The 16,768-nt window shown below is 30.0% G+C and overlaps 2 protein-coding genes across 2 annotated transcripts; one reads left to right on the top strand and one right to left on the bottom strand.

Annotated features, from left to right (window-relative positions):
- Positions 1–1,541: 1,541 nt before the first annotated feature.
- On the top strand, positions 1,542–4,644 carry LOC141317018 (KRR1 small subunit processome component homolog). Its single transcript, XM_073832881.1, has 4 exons — positions 1,542–1,708; positions 2,856–2,933; positions 3,028–3,124; positions 4,171–4,644. The coding sequence occupies exons 1-4, from the start codon at positions 1,544–1,546 to the stop codon at positions 4,308–4,310; spliced, it is 480 nt and encodes a 159-aa protein (XP_073688982.1). The 5' UTR covers positions 1,542–1,543; the 3' UTR covers positions 4,311–4,644.
- A 1,377-nt stretch (positions 4,645–6,021) lies between these two features.
- LOC141317017 (GLIPR1-like protein 1) lies at positions 6,022–14,718 on the bottom strand. The gene is made up of 6 exons (XM_073832880.1): positions 14,551–14,718; positions 11,642–11,890; positions 11,438–11,556; positions 9,277–9,362; positions 9,174–9,200; positions 6,022–6,478 (listed from the first exon to the last, which is right to left on the bottom strand). Exons 1-6 carry the CDS (start codon positions 14,716–14,718, stop codon positions 6,330–6,332), a joined length of 798 nt encoding a protein of 265 aa, XP_073688981.1. The 3' UTR covers positions 6,022–6,329.
- Positions 14,719–16,768: the final 2,050 nt, after the last annotated feature.

Here is a 16,768-nt window from a genome sequence, read left to right as displayed (position 1 = left end):
AGCAGCAGTGACGCGGGGATCAGGTAGGGGAACATGTTGAGCGGCTGGTAGTCGTAGCTCTGCTAAATAACCTTGAATTTGGCCATGTTGTTCGGTCAAAAGCTCGAAACACTGTTGCTGGCGGACGCTAACCTCTGCCAGCTGTTTCACAATGTCCTCCATTTTGCCGGGGAGGGGCGCGCCTGAAAAACAGAAAAAACCGGAAGTGAGAGACGAGGCAAGATGGCGGTGTAAACAAAGAGTGTCTTGTTCGTCGGCTTCCCAGGCCCGTCACGTTGCCCGCATTCTCCACCACCTTGTGGCCGGGCGGGGAATAGCACGACAGAACAAGAGGTTTAGGTGAGCCCCGGAGGGTGCGTTTATTGACAATAGTGCAGAAGTGAAGGAGATAATACGGGGAAAGGGCGATGTGGCGTCTTCGGTGCTCGGTGTCTCGTGAATCCTTTGTCCCTTCGTGCTCTTTGGTGACTGTGGCCAGTGAGGGGTGAGTGCAGGAGCGTGCGGTCACCCCGAGTGAAAGCGGTCCAGGCTGGGTGCGGCCCAATCGTCACGGCGAGTCTGTGGAAGGAACGATAGAGAGAGACGGTAAGCGTTTCAGCTCTTTGGAGAAGCTTCTCACCCTTCTGTGCTTTGGGGCTCGTTTATAAAGCAGATCTCGCCGTGATCGATTGGTCCGTGTTGAGTGGTTGCAGGTGTTTCCGATGAGTTGCCAGGGCGACGCTGATTGTTCCTCGGGACTCCCGCCACAATACATTTAAAAAGTAAAAAGGCAAAAAGGAAAACTACAGAATTGTCTGAAGTCAGGATCTCAGTTAGAATTGCGAGATGTAAACTCACAACTGTGAGGAAAAAAAAATATTTTTCTTAATTTTGCAAAACTGTGTGGGAAAAAAAAATCTAGAAAGTGTTTGCTCACAAAAATATTGCATTTTCCTTAATTTTTTTTTTTTTGCATTTGCATTGAAATTTAGTTTTCTTTCTTTCACCTCTTTATTTCCGTCACAAGTTTTTGTGAGCAAACACAAAGTTTATAAACTCAATGTTTTCTGGGATAAAAAGTCAGAATTGCGAGATGAAACTCATTTGAGGAACTTCTTTTCAGGAAATTCTGGCTTTTACCCCAGATTTGCGTGATACAAACTCAATTCGGACTTTTTTCTCAGAATTGGGTGATATAAACTTGCAATTGTGAGAAATAAAGTCATAATTGCAATATAAACTCATAATTCTGACTTTTTTCCTCAGAAATGGATGATATAAACTCACAATTGTGAGAAACCCTGGCATGCTTGTAACTCAAGAAATATAAAAGATGTCTTAATATCCTTTTGTAATGTAGATTTCAACAAACTTCAACAAACTTTTAAGGCCGTATGTAGTTCATTTCCAGAGATAGTGGGATTTCTATATGGCTCCTAGAGTAAATTGCACACATTTTCAGTGGTCAAAAAACAATGAGGGGCACTTTGCATACGGATAATTGTTGTTTGTATTGTAGATGAGTAATTGTGCATGTGATTGAATATTTATTTTCCAGACGTTAATGATCAAGCGAGAGCTGGCGAACGACCCGGAGCTGCGCACTCAGAGCTGGGAGAGATTCCTGCCCAACTTCTGCCAGACTAGTCTGTCCAAACGCAAGCAGCCCAAGAAGAAGACGGTGAAGAAGGAGTACACGCCGTTCCCCCCACCGCAGCCCGACAGCAAGGTATGGAGAAATCACCTCAAACCAAGCACTTAGAGAGAAATGAGGCACTCCAGGTGTGTGCTGAAGGGATTTTACCGTGGTATGGGGTGTCTTTAGACTATAGGGTTCCTGTGGGTCATTTCTGGAATATCAGGGAATTTTAAAAGGTCTATTTCAGACATATATTTTTTTCGTCTAAGTCATGGAAAATTAGGGATTTTTGTTTGTTGCTTTACATTTTTTGATCCTATTTATCAAAATGTAATTTTTCTATACTGTGCTGTGTTTTATTTTACGCGTTTTGCCTATTATTATGGTTATGAAAACATAAAAACCATAAACGAATGTCTGTAGAAATAGTACAGAAATATAAATATAATATTAATATATTATTATATATGTAAATAGCTCATGATCATCAAAACAGTCATGATTAAATATGAATTAAATATTTGCCTAATTGATAAATTAAGTAACTTGTCTAAATAATATTTCTTTATTTCAAATTTGTAATAAATATATGTATAGATTTTATATAAATTTAAATATAAACAATATAAACATGTAAATATTTTCAAAATATATACTGTATTTTGTGTGTCTTTATTTATATATATTATATATATTATGGGAAATATTTTATGCGCAGATTGATATTAATATATGAATATTTTATATTATTAAATATTATTTAATTTATACATTTATAAAAAAAATCAATTGAAATTGAATTAAAAAATAAATGTATAATAAATAGATTTATTTATAGATTATTAATTAAATGAATATATTTTTGAGGACATATCCAGACCTCAATATCAACCATATATTGGTAAATTACATTTAAATTAAATCAGGCAATAAGTTTATATATTTATTATATATATATATATATATATATATATATATATATATATATATATATATATATAGCACATTTCATACACAATGGTACTTCAAAGTGCTTTACATATAAAATGAATTAAAATAATTATACAAAATATTCACAACAATAAAAATAAAACAAAAAAAGATTAATTTAAAATGAATTAAAACAAATAAAAATGATTACACATAAAATACACAGTACTCATTCAGTAAATGCACAGCTAAATAGATGTGAAATAAATGTTTAACAGTTGCTCATGTGAATCATTTTTCTGCACAGATTGATAAGGAGCTGTCGACTGGCGAGTTCTTCCTGAGAGAGAGCGAGAAGAGACGACAGAAGATGACTGAAATTAGGGTACGGTGGTTTTTGCGAGTGTTAATGAGCTTAAGTTCAGGTATTGATAGGAACTAGTTCACTCATAACTTGTGCTTTATTTCCGACACTGAAGGCGAAACAGGCTGAAGTTTTATCCAAGAGACAAGAGCAGCGGCAGAAAGCTTTCATTCCTCCTAAAGAGAAGCCAGCCGTGAAGAAGAGCAAACCAGGTACGACAAACAAGACAATATACATCCAAAAACATTCATTAAAAAAAAAAAAAAAAAATTAATAAATTAAGTATTTTTTATTAATTTTTATATATAAATAGAAAAATCTGCATGTGCGTTTATGCATGTATTAATGATTAAGTTTTTAGTTGCTACTACTAATATTGCTTTGTAACATTTCTAGTAGATTTCGTGATTTATTTTTATTTTATTTTTTGCCATTTAAGGACATTTTTACCAATAAATTAGTTATGAATACATATATTACACATATTGTATATTATTATAAATAAAAAATATATAGAGAGATTTTATATGATTGAATTATATTAAATATTTTTTCTTAATAAATTAAGTAAAACATTTAAAAAATGTTTATATATATATATATATATTTATAATTTATCTATAAATAAATTTTATTGTAAATATAAATATTTCACCTTAAATTTGACCTTATTTACTATCAAAGCTATAAGAATAATAATATAATCAAATATTTTAAATTATTATAAATAAAACATTACTTGTATATTTTCTATAATTAAATATTAGTTGCTGCTACTAATATTGATTAGTAACATTTCTAGATTTATTATTGTTTATTCTCTTCTATAGCAACAGATATTCATGTTGATAATGATAAAGATGCATGATTTTCTTTATCCTTTATATATTATTCTTTGCATTTAGTTGCATAAATAAGTAATTTGTGATTAAATATATTACACACAGTATATTACTATACATAAAAATAATTAATAGATTTTATGATTAAATCTTAAATATTTTACTTAATTCAAAAATTAGGTACAATATTTTAAATAACGTTTTTTACTAAACCTATATGTAATGTATTTAATATTATTCTATTTATTAAAATATATAAATAAAAATATGCATGTGCATTTATGCATGTACTAATGATTAAGTCTTTAGATGCAACTCCTAATATTGCATTTCTGGTAGACTGTAGATGTGTGAATAGCTCAAAAAAGCATGCAAACTCATGGTTTGTTATTGTTTATTATTCTCTTCTTCTATAGCAACAACCGAAAACAAAATTGATATTCAAGCCATTAAAGAAAAAGTGAAGAAAGCGAAAACTAAAAAGCTCGGAGCGCCTCCTGTAAACCCCGAGATGCTTTCAGCGAAAGACGGCAAGCGGAAGAAAGTCAAGAGCTAATTTGTGTCGCTCGATCCGAACTCTGCTGATCTGACTGTGATCCTGGAGAAACACATTCAGATCATCACTGGATCTTCACGTTATGAGTCTTGTGTTTATTAGTCAATGTGTTTATATAAAAGATGTTTGCTTTCATACTTTGTCAGCGTCATTATAAAACCTGAATCAAGTCATTTATTAGACTTTAGCTTGTAGGAGACGAGGAATAAGAGACTGGAAAGATTGAAGTTGAGCAATCATTTGTGTTTGAGGCAGATGACAAAAACCTCATTGATCCTGATATATATAAGAGTGTCTTTACATATAATAAAAATGCTGGTAAGTGATATTTCTATCCACATTTTTGTCTGTATTATATATGATAATAATGCAAAAGAGTGTCACCACTTACCTTGTTTAAACGTGTTTAAATTTAACCCAAAACATGACTTTACTCCATTTCTTTTATGCATTTTCTTGCCGTTTAAGGACAGTTATAAATAAATACATTAAACATACTGTATATTATTATAAATTAAAAAAAATGATAGATTTTATATGATTGAATCATATTAAATATTTACTTCATAAATTAAGTAAAATATTTAAAAAACATTTTTATTAAACATATATATATAATTTATATATATATATATATATATATATATATATATATAAAATCTATCTATATATATTTATAAATAATAAATTAATTAAGTCAAATGAGTCATTATATTCTTTATCATTTTATATGATTAAACAATATGGAATATTTTATTTAATTCATAAATTAAGTAAAATATTTAAAAAAAATGTACTAAAACATATATATATATATATATATATATATATATATATATATATATATACAATTTATTTATAAATAAATGTTAATGTAAATATAAATAATTTATTTTATATTAAATATTATTTGACCTTATAAATGATAGTATACTGGTCAAATAAAATTTACTCTCAAAGCTATAAATAATTGATTTATAATCATATAATAGAATATATAATATATATATTTGTAATATTATTATAAATATGAATAATTATGTATTTTATATAATCAAATATTAAATATTGTACCTATGAATTAAGTCAAAATATTTAGTATTTATTCATAAAAAATATTCTTATCCTGAATGGTACTTCATTAGGTTCTTATTACTGTAATGCAATAATAGATGTTTTTAAGTCCATTTATTTCAGTATATTAAAATTAGTGCAACAAATAAAAGCACTTTTTAAGATGTTCAAGATGTTCATAATTCCTAAATTAAAGCCAAATATTTAAATAAAATTTTTTACTAAACCTATATATAATTTATCTATAAATAAATGTTAATGCAAATATAAATAATTTATTTTATATAAAATATTTGACCTTATAAATGAAAGTAAACTGTTACTATCAAAGCTATAAATAATTAATTTAGAATCATATAGTAAATATATAGTACTGTAATGCAATAAAAGATGTTTTTTTAAGTATTTTTTTATAGAATATTAAAATCAGTAGGAATAAAACTACTTAAAATGTTCAAGTTGTTAAGTTAATGCTTAAAATGTCACGAACTAAAAAAAAATCAAATTTTTTGCAATTAACAAATTGCATCATTTATTAAACTAATGTTCATTTTTAAATTCAGTTCACTGTTAATTGATGCATTTAACAATAAAACAAACAAATAACAGAATTGCAAGTCAAAACTATGGGATATAAACTGTTTATTTTTAATAATTTTGAGATGCAAACTTAAAAAAGAAAAAAGCAAAATTGCAATGTGCTTAGCATTGCACATTTTACTTTAAGTTATAGAGTTTGTAAGTAAATTTAAGTTACAATAATGAAAATTTGTGGTGGGAATGTGTTTAATTCACATTAAAATGTGACAAAAATGACTTAACTTAAAATGCATGATACTATTTATAATTTATATATTATTCTTTGCATTTATTTGTAAAAAATGTGCTTCAAAGCATTAGTCCCAGTGGAAACATGTCTTCGGCTGAATGTGGACTCAGGCAGTTTCACTCATATGCAAAAAGGTTATAATGGCCCTGGAGGCCGTAAACGCATCCAAACATAAGTGGGATTGATATGAGTCTGATAATGACAACCGCCAGGGTGAATAAGCTGCTGGAGGGTGCAGGATCCCAGTCTGGACTCCAGTTATAATCTACACACACAGAGTTATTCACACGGTTATCTTGTCTTCTGCTGACAAGATAAAAACAACGGACCAGAAACAGTCAAGTCATTCTTACAAGTGTCTGAATGTCATTGCGTTTGCAGTGTTTCTCAAATAGCTTTGCTTCAGAACCAAGATTTTATGTTGCATTGTTTTAGTGGTGACCCAAAACAGAACCACAATTGTGAAGAAAAAATAGGGAATAGTCAATTTTTGAAAATGCATAAACAACAGAAACATATGAACATTTTTAAACTTAGTTCTGCGGAAGCTTTTTTCCACCACAGAATAAAAATGTAAGAAAGGTAATTGCAATCTCACAATTCTGAGAAAGAAAAAAAAAAGTTGAAAGTGTCATTTTTTTCCCATGGCAGAAACAAACAAACAAAAAAACTGAACTTTGAGATGTGAACTCATAATTCTGAGTAAAAAAAAGTCTAAATTGCGAGATACAAACCCAGAGTTTGAGTAAACAAAAGTTGGAACTGTAAGATAAAAAGATGCAGTGAGCTTTTTTAATTCCATGGCAGAAACAAACAAACAAAAAGCAGAATTGGAAGTCAAAACTATGGGATAGAAACTCAGAATTTTAAGAAAAAAGTTAAAAAGTTGCAATTACTGTGAAAAAAAAAAAAAAAAAGTAAACTAAAAAAAAAAAGTCAAAATTGCAATATTTAAATTTTTAAAGAATTAAAAAAGATAAATTAGCAGTTTGAAGAAAAAGTTAGAATTGTATGATTTTTTTATTCTGTTGCACAAAATAAATAAATACCACGGATAGAACTGAATTGAATTGAGAGGGAAAAAAAAAAATCGAAATTTCAAAATGGAATCTCACAATTTCTAGTTTATATTTCATGATTTCACAAAGTTATACATTCGGAATTGTGAGTTTCTATTTAGCTATTTTTTGGAATTTTAAGAAGAAAGTTAGAATTGCAAGTTAAAAGTTGCGATTATTGTGTTTGTTTTGAATTTTTTTTTTGAGATGTAATCTCAAAAAAAGGTCAAAAGTAAATATTAAATTTGCAATTCTGTGGAAAAATGTCAGATTTAGGAAAGATAAATTACAATTAAGTTAGAATTGTAAAATAAAATGTATTCTGTGGGACAAAAAAATTATGAAACACAGAACTAAATTAAAATAAAAAAGTCAAAATTGCGGAAAAAAAATTATATTTAAATTTACAATTCTGGGGAAAAAAGTCAGAATTAGGAAAGATAAATTACAATTAAGTTAGAATTGTAAAATAAAATGTATTCTGTGGGACAAAAAAATTATGAAACACAGAACTAAATTAAAATAAAAAAGTCAAAATTGCGAAAAAAATTTTTATATTTAAATTTACAATTCTGGGGAAAAAAGTCAGAATTAGGAAAGATAAATTACAATTAAGTTAGAATTGTAAAATAAAATGTATTCTGTGGGACAAAAAATTATGAAACACAGAACTAAATTAAAATAAAGTCAAAATTGCGAAAAAATTTTTTATATTTAAATTTACAATTCTGGGGAAAAAAGTCAGAATTAAGAAAGATAAATTAGCAGTTAAAAGGTTAGAATTGTAAGATTTTTTTATTCTGTTGCACAAAATAAATAAATACAACAAACAGAACTGAATTGAATTGAGAAAAAAAATAGAAACTCACAATTTTGAGTTTAGATTTCACGATTTCAGAAAGTTATAAATTTGGAATTGTGAATTTCCATTTTTTTTTTAAGAAAAAAGTTTTTAAGAAAAAAATCATAAATCTGAAATCGTGTAATATAAACTTGAAATTGTAAAACAAATTGAGAAAAAGAAAGTCAAAACTGCAAGATGTAAACTCAGAATTCTAAGACAAAAATTAAATAGATGTAAACAAATTTTAGAGAAAAAAAGGTCATTATTAAAATATGTAAAATATGAATTCTGAGGGAAAAAGTCAGAACTGTTAGATGGAAATTTCCGAATTCTGAGAAAAAAAAGTTGACTGTGAAATTTAAACTTAAAATTTTAAGAAAAAAAGTCATAATTGCGAGATGGAAATTCCAAACTCTGAGAAAAAAAAATTTAACTGTGAGATTTAAACACAGAATTCTGAGAAAAAATAAATAAATTGTGAGAAAAAAAGTCAAAATTGCAAGATGGAAAATTAAAGTTTAGAGAGAAAAAGTACCACAGTTGTGATACTTAAACTCAGAAAAGAGACAAAAAGTCAGAATTGTGAGATACAAACATAAACAGATATAAACAATTCTGTAAAAAATTTTATTGAGATTAAACAATTGTGAAACAATTTTAAGAATAAAAGTCAGAACTTATAATTAAAGTCAAAATTAAATTTTTTCGTCTTTTTATTCTGTTAATAAGCTTCCACAGAAACCTGATTTACAGTCTCTTTTAGTATCTCGAAACATTAAGTGAGCTTGTATTAAGTGTGTAATGAAGTACTTTCATTCCCTCAGGAGCCAGTAACTGACAACACAAAGCAAAGCGTTTGCTGTAAACTATGCTGATCCTACTTAATGCTTGTTTTTGTTATCTTTTGTAGTTTTGTTCATGGTTCATGGCCATCAAAAGCATTTGAGTGCAGATACAGACACAGTGTTGACATTCAGACATTTCTAAGTGTGAACGAAGTGAAAGGCCCTCTGGGCTCTGTGTAAACTCAGATTAAGATATGAATGAGAGAGACTTACGCTGCAATGTGTCACGGGTGGAGTTTCCTGTTACAAGGAAATGACAGATGAGGTAAAGTGGTTTTTAGGAGAATCAGTGTCAATATTTGTTCTGAACACTTACGGCAGAGGTTGTTTTCACAGCTCTCTCGTCTGCAGCCGCTGCATGAGGTGCCTGCTTTGTACGGAGACACTCCGCGATAATTTCCTCTGCAGAAAAGTCATTAGTGACACATTTAATGTGTGTAAATGCTGTGAAATTATGCCGTTTTTTGCTGCTTCTGCTTTGCTACACCTGCCAATGAGGTTTCATTTGTTAACATTATACTGTAAGAGAAACGTCTGTAGAAAAACAGAAGCGTTGCTAGTGTTTTTCTGCCTGAAAATTTTCCTTTTAAACAGAACATTGGACCCTTTACTATACTATGGAAGTTTGATCAGAATTCAGAGAAAATAATACATTAAAATGCAATTGCAAGATGTAAGCTCAGAATTTTAGGGAAAAAAAGTCAAAATTGCATGATTTAAACTTGGTATTTAAAAAAAATTGTGAGATGTAAACTCAAAGTTTAGGGAAAAAGTCATAATTGCAAGATTGCATGATTCCTCAGAATTTTGAGGGAAAAAATGAGTCGCAAGTTGTAAACTTCATTTAAAAAATGCAAATAAAAATGAATTGCGTAAAAAAAACTTTTAATGATAAATGTCATAATTGCATGATTTAAACTCAGAATAAAAAAAAAATTAGATGTAAACTTTAGAGAAAAAAGTCATAATTGCATGATTCCTTAGAATTTGTAAAAAAAAAAAGAATAAATAAAAAAAATGAATTGTGAGATGTAAACTCAGTATTCAGAGTAAAAGTCAAAATTGCATGATTTAAACTCAGAAAAAAAGACAACAAAATACCCTCGAAACTAAAAAAGCAAAATTATATGATTTAAACTCAGAATTCCCCCAAAAATTGAGATGTAAACTCAAAATTTAGAGAAAAAAGTAATAATTGCATGATTCCTTAGAATTTGTAAAAAAAAAAAAAAAAAAAGAATAAATAAAAAAAATGCATTGCGAGATGTAAACTCAGTATTCAGAGTAAAAGTCAAAATTGCATGATTTAAACTCAGAAAAAAAGACAACAAAATACCCTCAAAACTAAAAAAGCAAAATTATATGATTTAAACTCAGAATTCCCCAAAAAATTGAGAGGTAAACTCAAAATTTAGAGAAAAAAGTAATAATTGCATGATTCCTTAGAATTTGTAAAAAATAAAATAAATAAAAAATAAAAATTAATTGCGACATGTAAACTCAGAATTCATAGAAAAATGTCAAAATTGCACGATATAAACTTAGATTTAGAGGGAAAAAAGGTAATAATTGTGTGATTCCTAAGAATGTGTGAAAAAAATAAAAATGAATTGCGAGAAACTCAGAATTCTGAGAGAAAAAGTCAAAATGATTTAAACTCAAAAAAAAAAAAACTCAAAGCCCTCAAAACTAAAAAAAAAAGCAAAATTACACGATTATAAAACCGAAAAAATGAGATGTAAACTTAAAAAAAGGAATAATTGCAAGATCGTATGATGTAAACTCAAAATTGCATAATTTAAACTCTAAAAAAATGTAAACATGCAAACTCAGAATTCATAGAAAAAAAGAAAAATTGCAAGATTGAAACTCAGTTATGAGATGGAAATGACAAATTCTGAGGAAAGAAAAGTCAAAATTGCATGATGTAAACTCAGAATTAAAAAAACTGGATTGTGAGATGTAAACTCAAAATTTGGAAAGAAGAAAGTCAGAATTGCATGATGTAAATCAGAATTCTGAGGAAAGAAGTCAAAATGGCAAGATTTAAACAGAAAATTTGGAGAAAAAAGTCACAATTACAAGATGTATAAATCAGAATTCTGAGGGGGAAAAAATCAGAATTGTGAGATTCTGAGAATTTTTGTATTAAGATTTAAATAAAAGATGTAAAATCTGAATACAATGGAAAAAGTCAGAATTGTGACACAAACTCAGAATTCTGAAAGAACAAAATGGTGCAACTTAAATACAATATTGCAATTCAGAAATGCAAGACAAAAAGTCAAAATTGCTAAAATGACAACGTAGTTGTTTTTGTTAATCATTCCTCGTGCAGCGAACAAACTAAACCTTGTCATAAAGTGTTACAACAGTGTTGAGTGACTGATGAGAGAAACATTTTGTTAGCTTGGAGAGCTGTTTTCTTTGGAGTGTGAATGTGTCACTTACACAAATGCGGTGGTTTTTATACTTACGCTGTTGCGTAATTACACACAAATATGACTCCAGGCTGTGTAGAGAAGCTTGTTTCAGCCACACCATTGGGACACGCCTGCGCGGCACAACCCACTTTGTACGAATCTGCCCAAACAACCTTTAGGCACAGAAAACAGAAGTATCTCTCACTTCTGTAAACGCTTGAGTGTTTGATTCAGCTGTAAGTGGATTTGTGTTTGTACCTGTGTGTAGTGGCCGCATACAGCGCTGCACTGGTTTGTGCTGTAATCATAGTCTTTAACCTCGCTCACCCAAGACTGCACTGCAGATTTGGTGTTGAATGAGGAGATCGGCGCTCCTGCCCAGATGTTTTCACCCACGGATGTGAATGTGGGGTGCATTCTTCCCACCTCCCTGAGGTGAATGTTATGTTTAAAGAGGCAGAATCGGGCCCAGGCCTGCGCCGTCACCGCTAGACCTTCATCCCACGTCTGCGCACAAACACATGCACTTCATCAGGAATGATCAGAACTAGATTTCATCTTACACATGCATTGTGTTCATACCATAAAACAGCCTTAAAATTTTTGAGACCATTGTAAACCAGCTACAGTTGAAGTCAAACGTTTACATACACCTTGCAGAATCTCCTACATTTTAATTATTTGATCAAAATGCATGTTATTTTTTATTTAGTACTGACCTGAATATAATATTTCACATAAAAGTCCTTCAGGTCCAATATATTCTTTGCATTTCCAGCATTTTTGTGTACTTGAACCCTTTTCAACAATGACTGTGTGATGTTGAGATGCATCTTTTCACACTGAGGACAACTGAGGGACTCAAATGCAGCTATTACAGGAGGTTCAAACATTCACTGATGCTTCGGAAGGAAAAGCCATGCATTTAGAGCCGGGGGTGAAAACTTTTGAACTGAACGAAGATGTGTGCATTTTTCTTATTTTGCCTAAATATCATATTTTTTTCATTTAGTACTGCCCTTCAGAAGCTACAGAAGATGTTTCCTAGAAGACAAAAAATAGCTCAATTACCCTGATTTGCAAATTCAAACTTTTCTTTCATCATTTCAAAATTGTGAGTGTAAATCTCACAATTTTGAAATTTTTTTAAATTATTTAAAAAAAAAATTTTTTTTCTCAGGATTCTGAGTTTACATCACAGTGTTTAGACTTTTTTTTTACATCTCACAATTATTGTAAGTATTTTTTCCCCAGAATTCTAAGTTTATATCTCATAATTATTTTTAACTTTTTTTTTCTAAGAATTCTGAGTTTACAGTTTCTTTTTTACAGTATCTTACAGTTATTTGAATTTATTATGTTTATTTTTTCTCATAATTCCAAGATTACATCACAAGATTTAGACTTTTCCCCCCAGAAGTATGAGTTTATATCTCACAGTTTTTTTATTTTTATTTTATTTGTATATTTTTCCCCAGAATTCTGAGTTTATATCTCACAATTTTTTTTTTAATAATATGCATATATTACTGAAGGTTCAAACGCTCACTGAAGGAAACTCCAGAAGGAAACACAATGCATCAAGAGAAATTTGAAGGACATTTGTCTTATTTTGCCTAAATATCACATTTTTTAATTTAGTAAATTTTGGAATTTAAAGATCAGGGTAAATTGAACTTTTTTTGTCTTCTGGGACATTGGTATCTTATGTAGCTTCTGAAGGACAGTACTAAATGGAAAAAAATGTTATTTAAGCAAAATAAGACAAATGTACACATCTTCATTTGGCTACTAATGCATTGTGTTTTCTTCTGAAGCATCAGTGAGTGCTTTAATGTTCTATAATAGTTAATATGAGTCCCTCAGTTGAGAAAAAATCATAAACTCATAATTCTGGGGTAAAAAAAATCAAAATTTTTCTTGAAATTCTATGAAAAAAAAAAAGTAAACTCAGAATTCTGGGGAAAAAAGTAAAATGTTTGTGATGTAAACTTGGAATTCTGAGAAAATTTATTTTTAAATAACTGAGATATAAACTCAGAATTCTGGGGAAAAATAAAAAATACAATAAAAAACTGAGATATAAATTCTGGGGGGAAAGTCTAAATCTTGTGATGTAAACTTGGAATTATGAGAAAAAATAAACATAAAAAATTAAAATAATTGTAAGATGTAAACTCAGAATTCTTAGAAAAAAAAAGTAAAAAAAAATTGTGAGATATAAACTTAGAATTCTGGGGAAAAACGTCCAAATTTTGTCATGTAAACTTGGAATTCTGAGAAAATAAAAAAAAATTGTGAGACATAAGCTCAAATTTCTGAGAAAAAATACCTAAAATAATTGTGAGATGTAAACTCTAAATTCTGGGGAAAAATAAACAAAAAATTAAAAATTACGATATATACTCATAATTCTGGGAAAAAAGTCTAAATGCTGTGATGTAAACTTGGAGTTTTAATTTAAATAATTGTAAGATGTAAACTCAGAATCCTCAGAATAAAAAATAACCAAAAATTATTGTATGATGTAAAAATTTTCAAAATTGTGAGATTTAAACTCACAGTTTTGAAATGATGAATGAAAACGTTTGAAATATGAAAATCAGGGTAAATTGAGCTATTTTTTGTCTTCTAGGAAACATGTATCTTCTGTAGCTTCTGAAGGGCAGTACTAAAATGAAGATATTTAGGCAAAATAAGACAAATGTACACATCTTTATTTGGCTCTTAATGCATTGCGTTTCCTGCTGGAGCATCAGTGAGTGTTTGAACCTTCTGTAATAGTTGCATATGAGTCCCTCAGTTGTCCTCAGTGTGAAAAGATGGATCTCAAAATCATACAGTCATCGTTGGAAAGGGTTCAAATACAGAAAAATGCTGGAAAACCAAATAATTGGTTGGACATGAAGTATTTTGCCTGTTTAGGACTCATGAACAACTATCACTAAACAAGAAACACAGCTGTGGATCATTCAGGTAGTTCAGGAAGTGAAAATACCTTTTTTTTCTTTTTCTTTTTTAGAGAAAAACTTGTCATGCACAATAAGACCCATGAACATATGCAATTGTACAGTGCTTCACATCTGTTTAACACACTTTAAAGCATGTTTAACCTCCACAGACTGCATCTAGACCTGCTTAATTATCAAATTAATTGTATTATTTACCATGTAGCGCATGTTTGTAGCCGTGGGGCTCACACTGGTGCGGTGCCTGTTGTGTTCGCTCACGCATTCCTCAATAAACGCTGGATCTTTGATATCGAAGACCGGCTCGCAATAAACCAAACCCAGCAGAACTGTGATAGAGATCACAATGTGAAGACTGTCTCTCATCTCTGAGTTTGACTGCTAAACGAACAACTGCTTAAACATTCAGGGCATCCGGTTTCCTGTTGGTTCCTGTGGTCTGCTCACTTCTGCATTTTGAGCATCTGATTCAGAGGAGCTGTATTTATATTCAGTTCTGGGTAGAGTAGTGTTGCTAATTACAGATTATATAATGAAATTTGTAGTTAGTAGTTATTTTAGATTACTTTTAGATTACTTTTGACCTAACTCCTTGATTTAAATGAGATAGTCTTATACCATATTGATATAAAAATACAAAGAGAAAGAAAAAGTATTCAAAATGTATTCAGGTGCTTTAAATATTACATCAATGATTCCCAAATTGGGGTTCCTGAAGGAACTGGAGGTTTGTGAGTTTAATGAAAAGCTAATAATTATTCAAAAGCAAAAAATAAAATATTTTAAAATACCAAGATTAAAGTAAAACACTTTTAAAATTTAAATTTAAGGTCGGGACACTGCAGGTGAATAGGGTAAAAAAAATATTAACTAATAGTTATTACCTTACTTACCCAGTTGATTGATTACATTGATAATTGCAAACATTTTTTGTATTACACGTTTTCTAAAATGTTAGGTTTCAGTATGCAAATTAGCCATTATTTAATGAAATATGCACTAATTTGCATACATTTCTAGTACAAAAATCTTAACGCGGGAGTCAGTTTCAAAATTCTTTTTAAATTTTTTTTTTTTGACATATTAGAGTCAAAAGATTTTACAGATGGAATTTTGGGTGTCTCATTTTGTCACACTATAATTCAGAAAAAACTTAGAACAGACAGGAAACACTATATTTTAACCATTTTGGGGGGAATAAAATGTATAAAATCAAGCAAATTATATATGAACAAATCCCTCTGTAAAAATTTTTAGGATATAGACAGGAATAAAAATGTCAAGTTATGTGCTACTGAAATGGAGATTTATGGCTCAGTGTGGAGGAAAATACTTATTTGGAGAAAATGGCCTTTATAAATAATTTATTATAATTGAAATCTATTGACACAAACAGATAAAGTGCTATAAAAGAAACACTTAACAGTGTTTTTTGGATGGTTTCCTTCCATTAGTCTGAAAAAAACAAAAAACACTAGGATGTGTTTGCATAATGCACTGCATTGTGGGTTAAACCACTTTACCACCTAACCATTTGAACCCTGCATATCCGGTTATCTTTGGTAAATGGAGCGAATGAGTTAGGGGTGTGCCAGATGTGCCGGTGCCACACCTAAAAATAGATGCAGAAATATTGTTTTATAATTGTAATAAACATGGGCGGTGCTAAAGATACACAACTCGTACATTGCAGTATATGACGTTTCGAAATGTCACAACATTTTATTTTAAAAATGAAAATGGCCAATAAGGCCTGTCCCCGACTAAAGATTTTTCTAGTTAACTACTTGCACGTTTATATAAAATTGATTAATATAATAACCTACTAATCGTCCTTTAATATATAGCCTATTCTGCGCTCAAGTGCGCGCATAAAGCTTGCACCGACAAAAGTAATGATTATTAATGTGTTGGGGGGAAAGGAAAACAGTACTAGTGCTTTCTTCAGTGTCGGCTGACGCTTCTCTCGCAATCTTTACATGAACGCGTCTTTAATAGAGAAATGTAGGCTACGTTTTCATTCCGACTACCTAATCAGAGATATTTTTTTATTGTTTCTTTTAAAGGGGTCATCGGATGCCCATTTTCCAGTTGATATGATTCTTTAGGGTCTTAATGAGAAGTCTATAACATACTTTGGTTAACTTTTCTCAATGGTTTTACCTTCTCAAAATCAGCTCTATTTAGAGCGAGCTATTCTGTTGCATATTTCTTTAAATGCTAATGAGCTCTGCTCGCCCCGCCCCTCTCTGCCGTGGGATGATGAGCTGTAATGTTTACAGAACAAAAATGTACATATAATGTCTTTCTTTCTTCATTCGTAAAGAAAGTGTTTTTTGAGGAAAACATTTTAAGATTTCTCTCCATATAGTGGACTTCCAAAAAAAAAAATGCAGCTTCAAAGGGCTCTAAACAA

Source organism: Garra rufa, unplaced genomic scaffold (assembly GCF_049309525.1).
Source record: "Garra rufa unplaced genomic scaffold, GarRuf1.0 hap1_unplaced_242, whole genome shotgun sequence".
Taxonomy (NCBI): Eukaryota; Metazoa; Chordata; class Actinopteri; order Cypriniformes; family Cyprinidae; genus Garra; species Garra rufa.
This window is presented reverse-complemented; position numbering and strand designations above follow the sequence as displayed.

Excerpts from the sequence above, each read along its gene's own strand:
- LOC141317018 (XM_073832881.1), top strand. The coding sequence starts at position 1,544 with ATGATCAAGCGAGAGCTGGCGAACGACCCGGAGCTGCGCACTCAGAGC. Across the intron at positions 2,934-3,027 it reads AGAAGATGACTGAAATTAGG|GCGAAACAGGCTGAAGTTTT; the intron begins GTACGGTGGTTT and ends CCGACACTGAAG. Across the intron at positions 3,125-4,170 it reads CGTGAAGAAGAGCAAACCAG|CAACAACCGAAAACAAAATT; the intron begins GTACGACAAACA and ends CTTCTTCTATAG.
- LOC141317017 (XM_073832880.1), bottom strand. The coding sequence starts at position 14,718 with ATGAGAGACAGTCTTCACATTGTGATCTCTATCACAGTTCTGCTGGGT. Across the intron at positions 11,557-11,641 it reads TATGCGGCCACTACACACAG|GTTGTTTGGGCAGATTCGTA; the intron begins GTACAAACACAA and ends CTGTGCCTAAAG. Across the intron at positions 9,363-11,437 it reads GTGTGTAATTACGCAACAGC|AGGAAATTATCGCGGAGTGT; the intron begins GTAAGTATAAAA and ends ACTTTTCTGCAG.